At 41.1% G+C, this 23,080-nt stretch overlaps 1 protein-coding gene across 7 annotated transcripts in view; it reads right to left on the bottom strand.

Moving 5' to 3' along the window:
- The window catches only part of LOC101073872 (PHD finger protein 14), a 72,532-nt gene that overhangs the window by 20,154 nt on the left and 29,298 nt on the right, over positions 1–23,080 (bottom strand). For all 7 annotated transcript variants that reach the window (XM_029844903.1, XM_029844904.1, XM_011618883.2 and 4 more), the window contains exons 5-11: positions 5,681–5,840; positions 4,802–4,913; positions 4,268–4,405; positions 3,979–4,125; positions 3,163–3,433; positions 2,854–2,960; positions 1,819–1,914 (exon numbers count right to left, since the gene is read on the bottom strand). In XM_029844903.1, coding sequence (XP_029700763.1) covers positions 1,819–1,914; positions 2,854–2,960; positions 3,163–3,433; positions 3,979–4,125; positions 4,268–4,405; positions 4,802–4,913; positions 5,681–5,840 — 1,031 coding nt within the window. The remainder of the gene's footprint in view (positions 1–1,818; positions 1,915–2,853; positions 2,961–3,162; positions 3,434–3,978; positions 4,126–4,267; positions 4,406–4,801; positions 4,914–5,680; positions 5,841–23,080) is intronic.

Raw genomic sequence — 23,080 nt, 5'->3', positions numbered from 1 at the left:
TTACAATGGCCTGGATGGCTGAGACGCTTCAGAGATTAAAAACTACATCATTTTGTAGGTATAACTCTACATCCTCACAAATGTCAGTTATAACCCAATAAATGTATCAGTGCTCTGTAGAAACGAGTCTGCTTACTTCTCCCATTCAATGGGGAGAATCTTTAAAAACTGAATAAAAGCCTCATTTTTAACTTGTCATCTCTCCGACATCATTTCACCAAATATCACGGTCTCCCAGTTCTAATGAGCCCCTCCTCATCATGAGCTACATGGTCGAAATCCACGTTTAAACGGGTTTGTTATGGGTTTGAGTTTAGGTGTTAATGCAATGCACATTGTGAGACTATAAACGGGCTGAACATCTGCTGTCTGTGAGAATATGAATATGAAAAAGCAGTTTTTTTTAAATGCAATTTCTCATAAGCCATTGTTCCCCTGAAATTGAGATCTATAGTCATAACACCAACTTGGTTTGTATTTCATGAGTGTGCAGCCCACGGAGGGGGAGTGGTAACACACCAAGTGCTCAAGAAGGGGACGAGCCGGCCTTTGGGAGGAGGTGAGGACATCAGCAGCTAATTTGTAGGAGAGGCCGTATGTAATGTACAGAGTAGCTGAATGGCATAAAAGTGGAAATGTTAAGTCTCTAAAGACAAACTTAAACTAAAATTTCCTCATTTCAGTTAAGATTTTCAACTGCGTAAATTAAGTGGGTAACAAAAACCCCAGAAAAAAGTTCCATCAGCTTTGGAAAACAACCAAAGGAAACCTGTTGCGTCACCTCGGACTTCCAGTTTATTCTCTAAGCCATGTGGGTTAATTAGAAAACTTATCTGGTTGGTTTCTCTAAAAATGAAAAGCTTTCACAGGGGAAGGTCTAATCTTGGAAAAATCTCTGCGACTGCAGTACCATAAGAATTTCTAAAAGACAGGAACAAGGTGGCTAAAAGACCAGACGCAGCTTCACTCTTTTCTACCACAAGGAAAATTCTCTACTGCAGATATGAATAGTTTAAATATTGTTAGCAGTTTCTTTGAGACAAATAAATAAGTCCAAAATGAAATCCTATATAGAGGGCAAAGGGGAAGGTACCTACACTGGCTGCAATCTGTAAAATGTTCTCTTACTCTAAGGAATCTTTCAGTATGCATCAAGTTTGGATTTATTGCTATTGGTGTTTACAGAGGAGCCATCTGCACTCACTTGGCCCTCTTCCATCCACTGGGATGCCTCACTAACCCAGAGAATACACATACTAAGGATGTGGTGTTAGGAGCTTAGACATGTTTGCATGTGTTGTTCACCGCCATTGCGAATTTTCGATGTCAAAGGGAAGATTTTGAGACTTTACAGATTAGTTTCAGCCATTTTGACCTCTCTAAAGCCAACTGAAGCCCTGCTGAGTTCTGCCCTTGGATGAGCAGTGGTGCAAAGAGGGTAAAATTAAGAATGACCAGCTTTTACTTGAACATTTCACTCTTGACATTCTCCAACTTATAATCAATAATAGCAGATATTTACAATGGTAAACTGGTTTCCGTCGGAACAGGACAGTGTTTGTTTATGTGCAAATTGATTCTCATGTGACGTTAAATAAAAAAACAAGAGACTGGCTTCACCTGCTGTGAAGCATGTTAGAGGAGAGATAACTTCTTGTTGCAAGTCACCGTGTGTCTCAGTGTCTGATCAAATGTTGAATACAGTCACCACACAGGGGTTTATCTTGCTTAATTTCTCATATGCATGAGGGGCAATGGCTGGATGAGATATAAGGATGATGGCAATGTGTGACAGACAGACAGGAATGGCAGCCATACCTGGCCCAGGATGCCACCCAGCAGAGTCCAAATGGCCTGGCCTTCACTGCGGAGCTCTCCATTCACATTCAGTAGGTCCTCTAGTGATTCACATAGCTAGAAAAGCCAAGGAGACACAAGAAAACACCCACTTAGATATTGTGCTCACACTTGACCATTGAGACACATCTGGCTACAGTGGCAGCCATTAATTTCGAATGTACCAGGGTGGTGTATCATGGGAAAGGATAATGAAGAAGACGTGGTTAGAGAATTTCATGTAAAGGAAAACATACACACACAAAACAAATAACACCCCCGAGAGTGTGTGTTCCTCCAGTTGTCCTTCTGATCTGAAGTCACTGCTTTTGTACCGAATCCCAGCAACCGACTGGTTAATTGTTTTGAGAGTGATGCAAGTGCAGCACAAACAAAACTCAGGTGCTCTTTTGGTGATTGGCCTGAATCTCTAGTTAAATTCTGCATGTTGTACCAGAGTCATAGAAAAGGGAAGGATGTGAAGGATCTGAAATTTATAAATTGGCCATCTGTAAACATCACTTCATGGGCCACTGACCCGCCTGCTGGAGTCTCCAGAAACAAAAATACCCACACCCATTCCAAACGGATGGGTGTCGATCATGGACCAACCTGTGTGGCATTCCCAGGCAATTTCAGATTTTATCCTATTTCAAATGTGATCAATTTCTCTTGTATTTTCACAGTTGTATTTTTGTGCTTGCTTGTTCCTTTGATTGGCCAATCAGACTTACAACTGACCATAAACCTACATCGGGAAAACATCTAATGGAAGTTCAGTATGATCTAAGTGCTTGCACCCAATAGCAATATTTAAGTTTTACAGTCCAAAGGGTGTCAGACAATGACAGGATATCATTAGCTCAGTTTCTGATTTTAAATTTAAAACATGTGCTCGACCTTTAAAACCAAAAAAGTCTGCATTATTAAGATTAAACGCAGACAGACACAACTATTGTGGTGTTGCCGTTTGACTGTGCCAAGGCTAAAGACGGGACTTTTCTGTGTGATCGCTACCTTGCTGTACTCCACATGCAGTTTTTCTTGTTCACTCTCCAGTTTGTCTTTTAGATTCTTCTGCTCAGAGATGTTGTCCTGGATCTGGATCATCCGCATGTTCCGCTCTGAATATGAACGTAGGGAAAAAATAATTAGCAGCAACAAAAATTAAAAGTAAAACAATTTTAACTGGGACGAAAGACACGGCGAAGAAACGGTGATCAAGCGACCAAACACTGGTAAACGTGGAACGTTTGTGGTTTGTGTGAATGTACCTTAATGATTTGAATAGTTCTGCAACCTTACTAGAAAGAGGGGTTTCCTCACCAAGGTAGTAGTTGACAAACTCAGCGGAGAGAGCAGGCTGCTTGTGCTTCCTGCGCCCGTCAATGCTGGCGCTGGCATCAGATGTGTCCACCGGGAAGATATCGGTACTGATACCCATCAGTTCTGCCTTTCGCATCAGCTTCCTGATGGCTGAAGCGCTGGAGGTCAAAGGTCTTGGCAGTTTTTCCCGTGGGACCCAGGCCTGAGGCCGTGTGTTCCTGGACAGCTCAGCTTTTGTCCTGTACTGCTGCAGGCGAGTCGTGATACGGGCCTGTGAATGGGACACTGGTGTCAATAAGCGTTTTTCAAGTGCAATAAATACAATATTGACAAAGATAATCATGATGTGAGCATTTTACTTAATAAAGCAGCACTGACTATGATATACAAAAACCCAATGACCTTAAATCTGTGAATATGAGTTTTTTCCATTGTGCTTTTGATTCTTCTATCCAAGTTAACAAGTAGCTTCAGTGCGCATTAGTTTAATGAAAGCAAACATTAACAAGACAATTTCTTTAACAGACCTTTTACTCAGTACAGTACAGACATTAACCCAGTTGGCATGCTTCAAAGCAGTCACAAACACTACACATAGATCGACTTTAGCTTTACAAATCATCTTTATTTTAAAAACCTATTTACACGAGTAAGTTAGAAGAGTGTGCTGCAGCAGTATGAACCTAATGTGTCACCTCTGACCTAACTTGGAATGTGGATGAATCCTGAAGAGTTGGAGTTAGGTTTAGAACTCAAAACCAGTCGGAGAGAGACACTAGGGACTACATGGGGTGAGAGTGGGCTGTTGAATCTTACCTGAGCTTCAGGAGGCAGCTGCCTCTCCCTCTCCTGCAGTGAAACTTTACAGTAAGACTGCAAGGCAAGATAATTCTTCCTTTTCCACTTCCTGTCAAATCGGTCTGCGTGCTGTTTGCAGTATGCAAAAAATGGATCAGCAATATCCTGAGGACAGAGACACCAATTCTTACTACGCCGGCATTGAGAGGTTAGTTTGGCCCATCCATCAGTCAATCGATCACAATAAGACATAAGCATACACATGGCGACCCCATGACAGACATGTTTGCTGTGGGCTTTTTCTAACCTCCTCCGCTGCAGCCTCAGACAAAAGTCCTTCCCTTTGTGCACATGTTACATGGAAATAGGAACGACACATTCCAGCATCGCAGCTGATGCACACACCAGTCCGGGCAAAGCGGGCATCCTCACAAAAACTGCATTCCTGAATGAAACAAACCCCGGGAGGTAAACAGCAGTGTGAGGATGAGATTTTCCTCCATAATGGAAGGATTTCTTTTGAAACCTTATTTCCTATGAATGTCTGAGTATCAGTGTTTTCTTCACATCAACATTATCCAAGCCTGAACAACTCTCATGACTAAATGACATTTATTCCAAAAGAACATTTCTTTTTCGGACATGGCACAGTTAAAATCTGATAAGAGGTTTTTAATTACACCATTTCACTGCTACTGCAAGTGTTATCAGAGCTAAATCTTCACATTCCACATTGCGATGTTAATATTCTTCAAAATATTCTTGAGAACTACTTTTTGCTATGAATCTTTGTGAGCCGATTGATAAGAGGCAACATAAATCCAATGAAAAGGATACTTGCCTTTGCCCCATATTTTGAATAATTCATTTCTGTGAGTGTCACTGGTCGCAGTTTATCAATGTCTCCAAATGCTACTCCAGGAACATAAAGAGCACAAACCACATGCACCCACCTGAGAAATCACAAGAAAAAGAAGAGAGAAAAGCACAGAAGATTTGAATGAGGTATAAAACTTGAAAACGTTTATTAAAAAGTTGACATTTGAAATGTGGTGACATCTGCTCATTTTCAGGGCATCACATTGAATATATGGCTGTGTGTGTTTTTGCATTTAATTTGGTCATTTACCGCAGACCATAAGGAACTTTACATCTGAAAGGGGGCTACAGTCAGTTGCATCAACCACTTTAAAAGTAAATGGATTGATAGATTTCTGTAGCCTTGGACTCCAGCAACAGTTTGGTATGACAGAATTTCAAATGTGGACTTTAGGGAGGAGAATCTGAAGTCCAATATAAAGATATCCATCTCAAGCAAGCAACAGCTTCACAGTTTAATTTGCTGTGTTTTTCATGCTCTAGTGAAGTAGTAAATTCGGGTGCAGCCTAGCTGAGGAGCACTATCAGCGATAACGTGGCTGAAGTCTCCACGCTTCACAAAACCCACTCTTTTCTCTCATTCCTTCTCTTCCTCTATCTCTGCTCTTCCCTCCATCCACTTCTCTCATTGCTCTGTGAATTCTCTCTCTCTCCGTCTGCCTTAATCCAACTTTCTTCTCCTCCCACCACAGAAAATATGTACCATTTAACTTGTATTGCCCTCAGCATATCAACCAGCTAAGGTCATTAACTAAGGCGTTATTTGTTCCCGAACACGTTCCACTCCCTGCTTCTTGTGAATGCCAACTGACTACTGGGTCAATGTGCGACAGTAACCCACCTCCCGGCATCTGTCTCTTTGAAGATTCCATCCTGGTTGGGACACAGCTCACAACTGGGAGTAACGCCGTTCTTACAGGCGTCACAGAACCAAGGCTCTGTTGAGTTTTCTGAGGTGGAGCTCATTATTGAGTCACTCTCACCATCCACACCATAACAACCTGAAAACAAACACAAAGGTTTCCCATTTTTTAATACAAATTTAACAACAAATATTGACAACTGGTACTCAATGACATTTACAGACTGAAGCAGAAAACGTTCAGCGTCCGTTACAAACTGTCTCTAGGCACTTTACAGAAAGCAGGGACTTTTTCATGTGACATTTGCAAGTGAGCTGAGCTTCTTTACAGTAACTTCAACATGTGCTGGGTTTTTAGATAGACTGGATCGGTGAAACAGATGTGTCAAATCCACAGCGTCCTGAAAAGGCAAAAAGAAAACTCCTATTCAAAGCATTTATTGGGGAAATGAAGCCAAGTTTTAAGTGTATGAATGGTTCTCTCTGAACTCTACGATATCTGCCACAGATGCTGTATGTATGTAAAAGCAAACATGGAATATTGTAAAGATTTCTTTTAGGAGAAAGTTGTTATATTAGCCCAGTCGACTCACCTGGCAAATAACTTAGAGTAGAGTTATGCAACCGTAAGGAAAACTCTACAGCTCAAACAAGTATTCCTATGATGGAAAATAGTTTTGTACTTATTGATGTCTTTCTGGAAGATTCTTAAAAAAGAAGTAGCCACTGATTTATCATTAAGGTCTAACAGAATTTCAACTCGACTCTTAAAGGAAACTGCAGGATGGTTCACTCCTGCATGAGAGATCAAGTCACCCTCACCCCAGTTGACTCTTACACTAATATTTCCTTTTAATATTTCATATGATTTGTAATGATTTATAAGCCCTCAAGCTATTAGAACAAAATGACAAAACAGACTGCACATTCAATAGAAAAAGAGGCAAAACGACAACTGAAATTATTCTAATTTTGTCCTGAGGTTGCCTAAACAATTATGTGGCTGATGTGATTTCTAAGGCAACTATTACACCGGGCAGATGTGCTCTTTACTACCAGTGAGGGCAGCAAACAGTCCTGTGCCTCAATGTGGAGATAAGACTCTAACTGCTAATTCAGGCAACAGCCTTCTGGCTTCTGGAGCAATGGCAAGACTCCCCAATCCCACCCTCAACGTTATGTGTGCCTGTCACTGGGTGGTTCTCTGGAGACTTGGGCCGCTTTGACAAAGCAAACACTGAGCCAGATAGAACTGCGCTTTCAGCTCTAGATTTTTTGATGGGTAAATTGTGCTCCCAGATATTTGTTGTACATTTGCAAATCAATAATTCTCAACTTTTTTTCCAGACCTGATGAATTTATCTTAACTCTTTACAAGTTACTCATATCTCATGGGGTGAAATCAAAGGAGGAAGACACCAAGTGATGAATAATTGGGACAGAGTCCGAACGAACCTTGGAAGGTGTCCTGGTAACGGGAGGGGCGCCAGCACCCCTCCAGAGTACTGCCAAGGTACCCATGAAGAAGGTACCAAACTACCAAATGCTCACATAGCGCCCTCCAATGAGCTGGTGAATCATAAAGGTGCCTTTGCCTGCATTCATCTGAGCTGGGCTCAAGCCCCCTCCCCACGACACCAAGGGAAAGAGCAGTCACCAAAGAAAAAAAATAGGTGGGTTTCGAGTTGTGGCCAAAGGCATTGGGTACATGGGTTGATGACGTAATACGTCAATTCTAATAGATCAATGATGGCATGGCACCATACCGCCATTGACATTTGTGATGCTATAGTTGTGTACGTTCATATGATCATCAGTACTTAAATAGTGTGATAGAGAGATGAATAAACACATACAGTGAAAAAGTGATGATAAAAAAAGCTGAGAATATAAGTAGACAGCAGCTGAGGAGAAATGTGTCTCTGACGTGAACAGGAGGGTTCTAGCTCCTGTGTGATTTTCATTGTTAAACGCTTACACATTGGGTGTGAACCTGGCGCTATAGCGACTCGATAGACATCTCTGCAGTGTTTCCCACACACACTGTGGCCCATTGAGTGGCGGCGCGCAATGGATTCAATTCAAGCACCGCAAATTGAATGTGCCCCCCCCCGTGCAACAAGCATCTGAAGATATCGCACCCTTCATTTAATTCATTGCTAAGGTCGCGCAGGTTTTCCCCTGCTCTTAACTACTCACTCAAACACACACACACCCATGCATTTTACACATAGCAAGGCTAGCAGCTAATTGGTCAGATTCCACTCCCCACATTGTGAACGCAGCCTATCAAACTGTAACCCAAAGCTGCACCTTTGTCATATTTCTGGTGTATTTGGCAATGGTGATATAATTCGATTTTTTGCCTAATATTTTAATTGCTCTTTTGTACTCTGACCCAATTTTGAAACAAATTAGATTTTAGTTAATGATTCCTGATGGTGCCCCTTATATGATTCTGAAACTGTGGTTATGACGGACAATTATGGGACCTGCAACAGCCAAACCTCAACACAGGGGTAAATCTGTGGGCTGCTTCATCTTTTCTGATTGGACCGACACACTGGTTTAATCGACATGTGGATGAACTGTGGCACAAATCTTTAGTGTTCCTTTTAAACCGAGATACAAAGTTCAGACTGTTAAGCCATGGGTTGCAGGCTAATATGAGCTAAGCTGACCAAAAATGATGACTACATGATACCTTTATAATCCCTGATGGGATTATCCTTGTCAGAACTGAAAAGCTTGGCAAGAAGAGAAATGAGGAAATGCAGAGTTAACTGAGCCAGGTCTTTCTAAAAATACTGAGATAAAATAGAAATGATGTTTATTGACTTTCCGAAGTTTACCTGGCAAATCCTATGGACAAATTCTAGGTTATAAAATGTTAATGAAGATAAAGATGAGGTCATCTTAAGAAAAAGTACTCAGTTTAGCTGCTTTTACATTGAATAGCGATACAATTTTCCCAAATAATTTGATGGTTCACAGCATAATTCTGGGAATTATCTGCAGCGAAATTACAGATAGATGAATGAAGATTATACCATCAAGGATGATGTACAGCCAATAAGAAATGTAGGAGGAAAACGCAACAGCATACAGTATACCCCTAACAGCAAGTGAGAAAGTATGGGAGCACCACGGATCTTCACCTTCGTTCCAGGTTAGTTCAAAACATTTGGGAAAAAGCTTTGGAACAGTGAGCAGCTAAATCTAGAAAAGGTTTGTTTTATACACCCCCTTACACATGCTACAGTAATGCAATCAAATAAGAGCATTTTTGGCAACAGCCAATTTTGTGGTTAGAACCATTGCATAGTCAATAATTGAAGCTGACATAGCAGAACACTAAATTACAACTGCCTCTAACACAGAATGCACAGTCAATCTACTTTTGAGGTTTGTAAGTGCATGTTGTTACTTAATAACCACATAATTGACTTAAACCTAATTTAGTACCGGTAGTTAATTTAAATGAAGGCAGGTTATATCTAAAACCTCAAATTGGGATTAATGCAACCTAAAATAATGAGGGAAAATACAAAGCTCCAACGCATAAATATGTAGCAATATAAAGTTGCCTGTGTTACTCAGACAAACAGGTAAATAGCAACAAGATGGTAGTTGTTCTGTACAAGGCCTATCAAAAAGACTGGTTTGAAAATCAAAAGAAAGCCTGGGAAGAACAGAGACTATCTACAGTAAAAGAATTCCAAAAGTAAGAATCTGTACAGTGTTTCATCCGTCACCTGGGTCTTGTGAATCTACCTTTCATGTCAAACACTCTTATCTTGTGAGAACAACTGATGGTGTCCCAACAGTGGCGTGAATACAAGAAGAAAGAGAAGCAGTGAAGATGAGCACTAGACACTGACAGATTACCTCTTTACCTTGTTCCCCCTGTGAGCTTGATACAACCTTCAACAAGGGCATTTTATAGCTCAAGAATAAGAAAAATTGTTTGTGACTGTGTAAAAATCCACACGTGCTAAAACAAATACATATATTGGTCCTAAATTTTAAAAAAATATTATCCATTTCAATACACGAGGGAAACCTTTCTGTGTTGCGTTACTATGCTGTGTTTGTGTGTGTGTGTAAGCTCAAGCATGTAAGTTTCCCTGAGGTGCTCTGAAGTACCGTTAAGAAAGCAGCTTTTTGATGTTTTCCTACATCCACAAGCATAAACAGGTCATTATTGAAAACAGGAACGGGTTCTTGACTGACTTATCCGGAGGGAAATTTAACTCAAAATATTTAATGACTTTGTCATTGTCACTTAGACAACCCCAGCTCTTCTGACTTCCTGTCCCTTAATAGATCTTTGACGTAACGTGGATCCCCCACTCCACCTATTCACTGAGCCGACAAAGAGCTTGATCTCATTCTTGCTCACTGCCGCGTTTTTGACACTCTCCAAGTTACAAATCTGCATTTCTCAAAAAAACTTTTTTCATGCAATTCAACTTGAGGCTGACCAGCCCCCCCCCCCGCTCCCCATCCCAAGGATCTTCTTACAATCCCAGCAAAGTCTCTCCGACCCACTTCTCCATGCTGGTCTGCTCCACTCTGCCCACTTCCAGTGCAATCTCCTCTCCGACGTTAATGATACCACCAATACTATTTCCTCCACTCTGAGATCATCCCTGGAATGTCTTTGTCCTCTATCTACCAGGCCTTTTAGGTCTATGAAGCAACAGGTGTGGTACCACAGATATGCACAAACTGTTCTCTACCTTCAAAAGCCTGCTTATCCCACCTGTTCCCTCTTACTTGAACAATCTTGTTGGAGCCCATGCTACCACTCGTCCTCTACCGTCCCCACATGAGCGTTGCCTGGAAACGTTGTCTGTACAGGCAAGGCCATTGAGACTATTCTCATACCTTGTTTCCTCATGGTGGGACGACCTCGTGGGCTCCACCAGAGCAGGGGTAATCCACTCTTCCGTCAATAAGCTCTTGAAGATACAGCTCTTCTAGGAGCACCTGCTCTCCAAACAGCACTTAACTTTCTCCTATCTCTACTCTTTTTCTCTCCTGTTTATTTCCCTCTTCACTCCCTTTCCAGATCTCTGCACCGTGAGTTTGTAGTAGCACTTGTACTAGGTAGTTTAGAACTGTAAGGTGGTATTTTATTCACATTTTGTCTCAGCTGAATAATGGCTTGATTTGGGTCTCTCACAGCAATTTATTTTGGACAAAAGTGCCTGATAAGTGACTTAAATTATAAAGGTAAATGAAGTCCGTTCAGCCAGTAATGAACTGGAACTTTTCGAGTTTCCTTTCCTATGCAGAAACACCACTTAATATTCAACAAAAAGCCTTTTTTTGTAACGATTAAGAGCCACTCTGATAACATTCATTGTTACATATTTCTGAACTATGTCTGGTATTTTCTTTATTTTAACAATTATAGTTACAAAAGAAAGCCTTTTTGTGCTTTTAACATCACCAAAAAATAAAAAACTCAAATTTCAGATTCAAATTGAATTATTTTTTTTTCCATTTATGACGCTAGTGTACGTATGAGCAATTCAGCAATTTTGCTAATCTACTCGGCACAACTTGATATGAAACAGTTCGGCTTTTCCAGTGGAGGTACTAAGTAAAGTACTTGGGTTCCAAACATGCAAAGTAGGGCTAAATGTGTCAATGACCAATGTTCTAATTAGGCAAGAAATTAACATGACAGACGAGTTAGCAGAAGAATCAAACCTGTCTTTTTGAAAACCTTGCAACAGCGACAGTGTCTTAATAAATAATAAAGGCAACAAGCAAGGCAATAATGTAGTTCACCAATGAGGAAAAGCTCTGATTTAGCTCTGTAGAACGAGAGAGCAGCCAGAGGGAGATACATGGTGCGACTTGAAATGAGGTTTCCCAGGATATCTCGGAGCTGATGGCCGCTCAGGGCAGTAGTGGTTTTTGATATGGCCGATGTGGGCAAGTGCCCAGGGCACAATCTGTGTTGGGATGCACCAAGAGAAGGGTAAAAAATACTTTTGCTCTTGTGATTTTGATCTTGATGTGATTTTTTTTGTATCTACATGGGTGGTGGGGTTGGGCACGACGATGTGCAACGTGTGTTGGGGGGGGGGGGGGGTGATAGAACTGCCACTATAGACTGCCACTTGATCATAAAGTGGACATAAATGCGATCAAGCAAAAACCTTAAAACACCAAAGATGCTTACTGAGAATCAAAGTGGGACATAGAGAAAGAACTGGAAGTGGTTACATCAATTTGACATTTTTACAACATTTACCAGGTTTGCACATCGAAAGTAGTCTGGATTTTGCTGCTGGCTGTAATAAAGAATTTATAGCATTGTGATTTCTGTCTTTTCTGACAAGACTCTGGCAAGAAAAGAGCCAATGGTGAGAAACCAAAACATTATCAGCGATGTGTTGGTGTAATGAAGTGACACCGTCACATCAATCCTCCACAGTTGTGTTGTTTATGTCGCACACCAATAAGTTAATAGTGGTTGCCTTATGAAGACCACGCTCACATTGATTTGAGACTGCAACCCATTATTTTACACTGCATTCATATGTATATACACACTTTGAACCTTTTTTCAGTTTAGCTCTATATTTAAAAGAAATGTACAGAAATAAGAACAAAAAAATGCCTCCATGAAAAGATTTCTGATTGTTATTTAAACTTCCATGTTATATTATTTTAGTACTCTACTGTATAGCTGTAGAACCAAAAGAAAGACTCAAAAAAGAATGTGGTCTGTCCCAAAAGTTGGACGACTGCAAAATGAAACTGACAGGTGGTGACAAAAGGGAAAACAAAAGCGAGTTACTTACCTTCATGCACAGTCACCCCACAATTGTCACACTGTATAATCTCGTTCTGCATCCTCACTGTTGTCACCAAGACAGACACAGCAGATGAGTATGTGCTGAGTGCTCCAGGTCTGGGACCTGTCCCTGCAAGGCATCCTGGGAAATTGAGAAAGAGCGCTAGGGTAAATCGACTTCACTGGAGCTCAGATCAGAAAGCTCAATAAAAACCAATTCACAAAGTTCCTGCTAAGTGAATAATCCTTTCACAGTCAGTTTCTTCATGTCATATCTTCAGCAGGGCCCTGACTGGACACTAAACTTCCTGAAGACCCTAGGAGTGCAGAAAGGACCCATCTGCTGCTGGACGGACATGCAGAGGCAACAAAGGCTACTGGGACTGCCCCTCACATCAACCCTGTGTGGAACATGGTGAGGTTTCAAGCCAATACTCAGAGTAATCTTGGGGTCTTGTTGAGGAGTGAGAAAAGATGGGACGTGTGATTGACTGGTGGCTCAGTGCAGCCTCTGCATGTGTGGTGGGTATACTGGGCCGTTATGGTAAGAAAGAGCTTCGTAGTCAGTCTGCCCACCCATGGACATGGACGTTGGGTCGTGAAATGAGTTTCCTCTGTAAGGAAAATGAGCCGAACCTTGACGTCAGAACTAAGGTACCTATTGAACTGTGATCTCTGTCTATGATTACAGCCCTGCTAACCAGCTGAGAACAAGACTGCATAAACCACAACTCAATGTCAGCAAAAACCAAGGAAGTAATAATGGATTAGTAGTGGAGAGAGTTCAGGGTCAATGAGGCCACTGACCTGACTCATCTCACCAACATCATCACTAAACCAGCACTCTTCCTCCTCCACAGATTGAGAGACTCTGGAGCTAGGGTTAGGGATAGGCGTAAGCTTCTATAGTGCCGCACCATTCAGAGTACCCTGACGGCTAAACCACATCCTGGTACAACAAGTCTCTGACCCCCAACAGAAAAATCTGTGCAGAGGAACAGAAGGGCTCTGGAGAAGAAGGCCAAACCGCCTAGCATACATGAAGGAGATCTAGAGTCCATCCAGCACTCTGGAGGACGGCTGATCTGGTTCTAACAGACACTCAGCTGCCCAGTAACACCCAGTTGCTGCCATGTCATTGAAGTAGAAATAGCATCGAGCCTAGAAGTGCCAAAATCGGGAAGAGTTTTTATTCAACAGGCCAGAGTTTTATTCAACAGGCCAGAGGAACATTGAACTATCTGGCCCAAATACAGGCTGAGTCCGATCTGCACATCTGAACTAACACAATTATCTGACTATTGCGAATTTTATATCCATATTTTTATCCATGTCCTTTTGAATGAGCTGTGGAAAACCTTTGGAAAAAACATCTGAACAATAAACAGCTACTTGCTTGAGCATTAGACCTCTAAAGTTCTCAGAGTCATAGAAGGAGTTTAAAGATCGTTCACCGTTGTATAGACAGTTATGTAGAAGAGCTCACCTCATTTCCTTTTCCCTGAGACATGCTGTCATTAGTCAGCTCTTCATCAAAAACCACTGGTGCTCTTCATCATCTGCTTCTTCAAGCTTTTTCACCTCTTTTTCACTGTCACTGCTCTCACTGTTTGTTTTCGTCATCTCCGTCTGTCTTCCCGTCTTCATCTTCATCATCGTCGTCGTCGTCATCGTCATCACCATCATCATTATCATCATCATAGTCACTGGCACTCCCATCCTCCTCTTCTCCATCCCCATCCTTTCTGAGCACTGCTTTGCTTTTCTTCTTCGCTGCATTGGGCCTCCAGTCATTATCATCCTCACTGTCATAGTCGTCCATTTCATTCAGGTCCTCCATGGTGGTAAAGTCCAACAGAGTCGGTTCCTTCGGAAATTCCATTTCTTGGGCTCGAATGAGACTCTTCTGTGTTCGCGTTGCTAGACACTGATGTAGCTTCAGGGTTGAACCTGGTGGGTTTCAGCTTCTACGGTCTTCTTGTTCTTGCGACAACTTTTGGGCGGGGTGGCAGTGGGGGGGTCGTCTTTGATGGAATTGTCTGAAGAAAGAGGCGGCTTGGTCTTCTCCTCATCTTCTGTGAAGTGGTCCTCAAGCCTAGCCAGGTCTTTGACCTCCTCATCATCTATACCATCATCTTGCAGATGCAGCATTGTTGGACTCACTTTCTGAGCCCGCACACTCACTTTAGACCCTTCCTCTCGCTGCCATTACCTGTACCATCTGATCCTAAAAAACCACAAAGAAGAGAATCATTCTATTAAAAACTACAGGATAGTAACACTCTCCCTCTGTCATGAACTCCAGCATGTTCTTCTACAGTGCACCATCCTCCATTTTGGACGGAGGTTGGAGATATACATGACATTAACCTGCTTTTGTTCTGCTTTAAGTTTGAAGACTTTGTTTTTTTATGGAGAGGATTCACAAATAAATCTACCCTTAAAATGGAAACTTCAGTTCAACTTTATTGTCACTGTTTGTTACAATCAATATTTTTTTGTGGATGAATTACAGAAACCCCAGAATCGGAGCCCAAACAAGCAACAGTGGAAGGAAACATTCCATTTAACAGGAAGAAAACCTTGAGCTGGACCAGGCCCATAGGAGAGATGAATACATTAAGTTTAGAGAAAAGCTGAACGTGAAAACTGTTAGGCAACCTTTATCATCATTTTAATTAAGCGGCATCAGAGCATCATGTTCCACTAAACAATATAGTAATAGTAGACCTCCACCTGTCTCTGCTTTGGTGTCAAGTACCGTCCACAGCTTCATGTGCTGACCCTGACCCCACAGACTTCCAGGATTTAGTTTATATGCCCAGTAAAAAATTACACTCAATGCTCCACCCAATATGGAGCTTGGCCCTCGTGTATTTACAGCCACAGAGGCTGATTTCTAAGGGCAGAGATTCTTTTTTCAGTCCAACAAATCACATGTGTAGCTACACAATCTTTTATGGACGTACATGGTTAAGTTTGTCATGCTGGGGGAAATCCCAAATCCCCAGTAATGTTTGTACAGCTTCAGCTTGTATAGCGATGTAGCACAGGTTTGTTATTGATCATGGCAGCGTACTGACGAGTTCATGAGCTCCACGGAGAAGAAGAGATTCAGTGGCATATTTCAGGTTATTTAGGGCAATATTGCCCGCCTGCGAAGCAACTGGAGTGGCCTCATTATGACTTTTCAAATGAATATGCGGCCTCTCAGGGCTGGCTAAATCCTCCTGAGTGTCTCCATCTCGGTAGCTGCACCCCCGGTGCCCTCTGCATCCTCCTCGTTTGTCAAGCCTCGCTAATTATGTCGAACAAGCCATGACACACGTCTGTCCCACTGCACTGACTGAAAATATTACAATGTTCCCTAAAATGACAATATAATCTATTTTATGAAAGCTCAGAGCTGTTAGGATGAACACAAAGTTGGTATTCGGGCAGGAGTTTATTAAAACAGGACACACACTCCTTTGCACAGTGACCTAATGACTTCAGCGGTACATTTCTAAAGACATCTCAGGGCAGGGTCAGACCCGCTGATACAAGGGTCGTTTGTTTTCCCCCACACACACACATTTTTCTTAATGGAATCAACCTCCTCCACTTACCTGAAGAATCTCCACCTCAAATCAACTGTCATCAGAGCTGTCATAATCCAGGGCATCGGGAGAGAAGCAGCCAGTGGCTTCACTTGTCTGCGTTTCAAACTTCTATCCACTGGAGAAGCAGACAACAAACACACAACAGTTATACCACTTCAAATCAAAACACACAAACGTCCCTTCTAAGTATTTCCTATAACAGTAGAATAGTAATAATAGTATATCAATAGTCACCCATCCTGGTGAAAAAGTGAGTCATATTAATGTTACTTGAGTAATTATTAATCAACTGGCCTGAAAAAGCATCATATCAAATACCATAAATTAAATATTTCACTGGTTATCCATATAGATATGGCACGATGACGACAATGATCATCCCAATAACAACAATAATAATAACAAACAACAATAATAATAACAGGGCTGGAAACAGTCATGTCAACTGAGTCATAAGCAAACAAGTGGCAGCCATTTTTGACTATTAATTAACTCCACATGTGTTTATTACCAAGCAAATGTCAATTTCGTTTGAAAATGCATTATCGCATCTTCTTAAGTAACATACCACTAGCTTTTATTAGTACACTACGAGCTTTGACATTAAATTACCCTCCTCGGAGACTCGAAGTCCATTTAAACATAGCTTCGAGCAAAAGACAAACATTTAAGGTCACCTTTTCGACAAAATATCATTTTCACAGGACACAAGGCAAATATGGATTAGCATTGTTAGCAATAACAGTGCTAGAGCTAGCTACCTACACGAATAGCTAAGCTATTGTAGCCGATTATTGCCGTTAACTTTAAAAGGAAACGCTTTTAATAAATCATTTAAGAATAAAAATAAAAATAGCAAAAATATCAACTTACTGTGGACTTAATATTTAATGTAGATAAAAAGGACAGTTTCTTTAGCCGCATGATCGCGTGGACAACTGCAGTGACGTCACCGGAAAGCTTCAAGAGTGAAAAAACTGAAAACAAACCATTAAAAAAGTGGATAATTCTTACAAAATATTACACATTTTGTAATATTTACTCACCGTTCATCCACATCAAATGACCAAAATAACACTGCAAAGGTATTGGGCATGCATCATATTATTATTATTATTAGTAGTAGTAGTAGTAGTGTAGTAGTAGTAGTAGTAGTAGTAGTAGTCACTCCTCCATGAGGAAATCCATCCACAACTGTAGAGACACACTTTTTTTGGGACATAAAAATGATGCGCACATAAAAATATACTCCCATCAGTGTTAATGTCTCCTGAGAAGAGCCACCAGGATGGTGAGCAGAACAGATGATTGGGTGATTGGGGTTCTCCTTGCATGATGACAAATATGTCAGATTGGCCTTTTTTATGTCGTCCCACAAAAGTTTGGAGATATCACAGCTGTCACCTTTGTCATCATCCTTATCAGCATTTCCTGCATTCCCCATCCTTTCTGGTTAATGTACACTGTGGAGGAAACTATGCATATATGAAGTCTCAAACAGACCTCAACTTATGCAATAAAGATAATGTCTAGAATGTGATATGAGACTCCTACTGTGGGGAGCATGAACTGTAGAATGCATTCTTATTGGAGAAAACAGCCTAAAATAAACATATTTTCCTCTGTCTCCTTTGGGACAGTGTGTGTTGTTTATAAGGGAATCCTGTTTAAATTCACCATATTAAAAATATATTTGAAAAAAAAATAATAACAAGAGAAGCATTTACTTCTTGTAATGGCAGCATGAGATTCTTATTTTCTCCAGCCTGAAATGACTATAAATTCATTGACCTGAGGGAGATTTTAGTTAGGTTTTATTTAATAGCTGCTGAAAATTCAGACTGGCCCATTGGAAAGAGCAGAAATGATGAGGAATATCAGTCAGACCGATGAGCCAGAGGACAGCAACAAATACACAGTGCTAGAATCACACAAGTTTTAGGGAATAAAAACATTTCTGTAAAGACACCTGAGGTTTACAAGCTCATCTGAAGACGAGTAATTACATTAGACGTTATTTATGATTCCGGCAGCAAAAGGAGGCAAGTGTCTGTGCTGATCTACAGCCGTGCACGCTCTCAGGATTCCGCATTTTAAATTGAAACATTGGCCGTGTAATTCATGTGACACTGTGTTTGCTGTTTATTTTTCATTACCGACTATACATTTCACTCTTTGTGTAAAGAAAACAGCGTAGCATTGGCTGTGTTAATTCCACATTGTCTTATTAGACTCACACTGTGCACACAAGGCAAAAATTAATTAAATGTGATGAACTTTGACAGAAATACTTTACTATTTAGTGTCTGTTGAACAGCACTTTAAAACCAGCTTTAGTGTTAATTTTAATTAGGTGATATTCCGTAACCTGCGTCATGTCGGGTGGACTTCAGGGTGGAATCTTCTTTCACAAGAAAACAAAACTGGAATTATAAGACAAGTGGTCACACAAACTGGCTCCAGTAATGGTCCGTCTGGATCATTACGTTTACGTATTTTATACAGACTTCCATCTTTAACACAAATTAAACTAATCACAGCAGCAATTTTGTCTGATTTACGTTATTCTGTCCTCATATGGACATATGTTCATACAGCAGCAACATCCACAATCACACGCGACACAAGCATTAAACAAGGTTAATAATGTCACATAACAGCCTATACATTAGCTCCGGCACCTTGACATTATGTTACTGGGCTGTGAAAAAGCGGATCCATTCATTTGCACAGAAGCTTTCTGCTCTGCCACTTTGTGGTATTAGGATCTTTCACTCACTTTCAAACCGTGTCAATATCTGAAATATTCTCCAAAAATGCAGATGGGTTGTGTCTGGACAACTTCCAATCTCCTTCAAAATGCACAACTATTTATACAATTTGCAGACGCTCTCTCCTTCGTGCTCCTCTAGACACTGTCTCCATTTGTCTGATGGCTTGGCTGTCATATTCCCACAGTGCAGTGCTTCTTTCCCGTTACAGACGTCTCTCTACTCCTGACTGCTTCCTGCATTTCTTCTCCCTTTTGGGTCATACGGCTGTTTCTTCCTCTCTTAAATACAATTCTAAAGTGCAGTTAAAGAAACGTCTTTCACGAAATTAACAGCTGAATCCTCAAAGACAGAAGAGCATTCCTGAGGAAACCATGTTTGGTTTCATTTAACTCCTTAAGTCATTAATATTGAAATGTTTTTGAAACTGATTTTGCTGAAACTAACTACAACAATTATTCCGTAATAGTTCCCTAATCTGACTCATCACATTTTTGTGCACTTTCATGTTTGTGAAAAAGAGCTTTTTTCAAACGTCAAACACCATCGCAAATCAAAGATCGTCCCAAGACTGATGTCAACCAACAAAACCAAATTTAAACCGCCTCAACCTGTAAAGCTTAACGTTAATTAAGAAAAAGTGAACGTTAGCTGTTTATGGGTTATGAGCTCAAAGAAATGAAGCTCAGGTTCTAAGAAGAAGTGTGACAAGGTGTGTGCATGTGCGGGTTTGAGAGAGAGAGAGAGAGAGAGAAGAGAGGAGAGAGAGAGAGAGAGAGAGAGAGGAGTCTGACCTCATGGACATTGTCTTCCTGGTAAATCTGGTCCCTGCAGCATGGCGGCGTGTGAGCAGCAGCTTATCAGCGCTGACCAGAGTTGCTCTTGCCCGCCGCTACCTCCATCGCCTGAGAGGAAAATAAATTGCACCCAAGCAGTTAATAAGAATAAAAATAATTGCATCAGTCTTGTACAACCATTACAAATACTGCATAGAGATGTGGCTGGTGAGGTCGGTCTGTGTGTGGATGGGTGGGTGCACCTGCATTCCTTGGCACGCTCAGACATCCCTAGTGTCAGATTGAGGGTCGGCCCTCTATCACATGATGAACAGTCGAGGTGATTCTCGCCTCCTCTACAAAGCCAAACAAGCATTTATTTTCTTGGAGTTACACCACCGGTGTCATGGGTGCATATTGAATTTCTGACGAGACCGTGACAATGTCTGTGGAAGGTAATTACATATTGAATGTTCAGCTCCTGGAGGGGAAATCCATCTGTTGGACCGAGAGACCGTACGGACAAATCAGGTTTCTTCAAACCCCAAACCACAGCCTTTTACACTGACGTCGAAACATGTGGCACGCTGCACTGTAGCAGCACTTTGTTAAATCATCTATTTGGAATGGTGCACGTGATGCACCCCCTGTGAAATAAGGATGATGTCACACAGAGCTCCTAACACTGTTTTACCTACATGTTGCGATACGTTACAGACAAGCTTTTGGAAAGCAAAAGTAGCCAAATGCAGACCTGTAAATACTCTCAGATCCACCCTAGATCTGTCAAATCATCTAGATTTGGATCAGGGCTTGTTGAAAGGATTTTAACATTCATATTGTAGCTTAAAAAGTCTTGAAAGACTTTAAACAGCAGATAAATAATACTGGAGTCACCGGCTAGGAACACAGATTACAGTCAGGATGTTAAATGTGTAATTCAAGAGAATTACTTTCCAACTCAAGTCAACAGACTGTTACAAATGGTTTTATTACTCCAGTTTTATTTTCCCCAAGATTTGGATCAGACATGATCCTGTCAGAGTTGACTGAGCTGCGGCTCCTCGTAGGGAAGCGAATCAACACTAGTTAAAGACATGCTGGTTGAATTGGTGAAGACATATTTCAGTTTCTGGAGATGTTCAAAGCTAATGTAAAGTGTATTTTGATTTCTTAAAAACAGGCCTTTTCTAAGATCACATTGAACCATTGATATAATTTAGTTTAAACTCGTCTTCATTAACATGATGAGTAAAACTACTGCTCATCATGAGCAGTAGTTTGAGCTGCGCAATTCTTTAATCAATGCACATTAAATTTAAAGTTTCAGCAAACTTTTAGAAGACAATTTTTACACGTTGTTTGGTCCACTTTAAATGGACCGAGTCCAATTCCTTTGAACCGAAGACAGGAAGTGATTTAACAAAAGCAAAAACCCAAAGAAGCAGATTAGCAGAGGTAGGAAAAGTACTACAAACTCTTGTGGGCAGACAGTAAAGGGAACGGGGCCAGAAGACAGGTTTTCTTTTATCCTTTTTTCTGCCTGGTCACCACTCCTTTTGGTTAATCCCACCTAAACTAGCAGTTATAGTCATTGCCTAAGGTTGCTCTGGTGGTTTGGTTCACTTTTAAAAAAAATGTGTAAAAGTGACCTAAACCAAATGGTGTGAAAGATTTTACGCGTGATTAGTACTGATAGAGGTTAAACGGGTGGTGTTTATGTTAGGTTTTCTTGCCATCTTTTAATCTTTAGTCAGTATGTTTCTAAAACTTTTGCTGTAAAGCTCCTCCAACATTTGTTCCTTCCAGGCTGGACAGCTGTAACTCACTGTATTCAGGATGTCAGAACAATTCTGTCAGAACCTCCAGCTGATCCAAAATGCTGAATGAGAAGTGACGGCTTCTCTTCATCGGCTGCACATTCAATCCAGAATAGACGTTAAAATCCTTCTGGCCTCCGAGGTCCTCCGAGGCAAATCTCCATCCCATCTGGAGGAGCTCAATCCTCCCAGTAGAGTACTGGTTTGCTCCTGGTTCCCAGAACCTTTAACAGTAGAATGGATGACTGTCTGAGCCTTGAGTGATGAGCAGGAGGCCTGCTGTGGAACCAGCTCCCTCTTTTAATTGGAACAGACATTATATAAATACAGGTGAATTGAATTTTCACACTCATTTTCACACACCTGTGGGACTGATTCACATGACTATTTGGAATAACTAATGTCACGCCTCCACTCATTGCACTAACGACCTCCGCATTCCTGGTGCAACCACTTCACCACCTGTGGGGGGATTCATATATCAACAATAACAGCAGTGGAGGGAATTGGAATCACTCCCGTCCTGCAGGAAAGACACTTGATTCAACAACGTGATTGCTCTTTGATGGAATGGTGGAACACATTTGTGTCACTCACAATCAGAGACCTGAAATGGTGCGATCCCTGTTTCTTGGTGCAGGATTTTGCACTGTGCAGCTAACAATGGCCGCGGCGCGGCGCGATGCTAACATTCATTTCCTCCTGATTACGTCTTTCTGGTGTCTCTGATTACTCTGAGAGAGCGAGCCGGGCCAGCTCATTTTAGAATACATCATAAACTATTTACACATCATTAGTTTTGTTTTGATCATATTTGTTTGATGAGACGTCTCCCTGGATGGTGACTGCTGCATTATTTACCCCATTTACGGACCCAGGAATGCCGTCCTGTGTTCTGTTGCACTGTGTGATTGACTGTGTGCACAACCTTAAATGAGGTGTGTGTGTGTGTGTGTGTGTAGGCATTGTTGTCTGTGAGTGTTTAACTGGTGTTATTAGTCTATGCCAGTAAAGTTGGATTCTGACATCATTATTTCATAATTATTTCGCAATAATTCAAATGATAATTGTATAGATTTAAACATTTCCAGTTGGACTTTTTCATGGGCATTTTGCTGAAGGTGTGCTTCTGTCCTACAGGTCGCCCTAAAATTAATAAGTTATAACATTATAAGGTTAGAAAAAATACAAAAGACCAAATTCAGTCCCGCCAATTTTCCCAGTTTTACTGTAAAGAACGTCTTTTTTTTTCATTTCCTAATGGCATTTAGTTGAAATGGAAAATTATATGAAGTGAATATGTAATGTTCAACCCGACAGCGTAGTGGATATGAAACAGTCGGGGTTTGTATGTTCCCACTCTTCAGTCCATAACTTAGGGTGGGAAATAAAAAGTCAGTCGGCTGACAAACATCTCACTCAGTCATCAATAACCAGCGACTCAGGCTTCCTCCTCTCTATGTTTGGATTGAACACACAGTAATATGTGTTAAACGTCATTAATGTAGAACCTTAAAAAGTGCTGGACACCTTATTTTGTCCAATAAAGGCCACCAGTCTTGGAGCAAAGCCGTTCATGAAAGAGGCTGACAG

The sequence above is a fragment of the Takifugu rubripes genome, chromosome 12 (genome assembly GCF_901000725.2).
Source record: "Takifugu rubripes chromosome 12, fTakRub1.2, whole genome shotgun sequence".
Taxonomy (NCBI): domain Eukaryota; kingdom Metazoa; phylum Chordata; class Actinopteri; order Tetraodontiformes; family Tetraodontidae; genus Takifugu; species Takifugu rubripes.
Note: the sequence above shows the minus strand (reverse complement) of the source record. Positions and strands in the feature narration are given on the sequence as shown.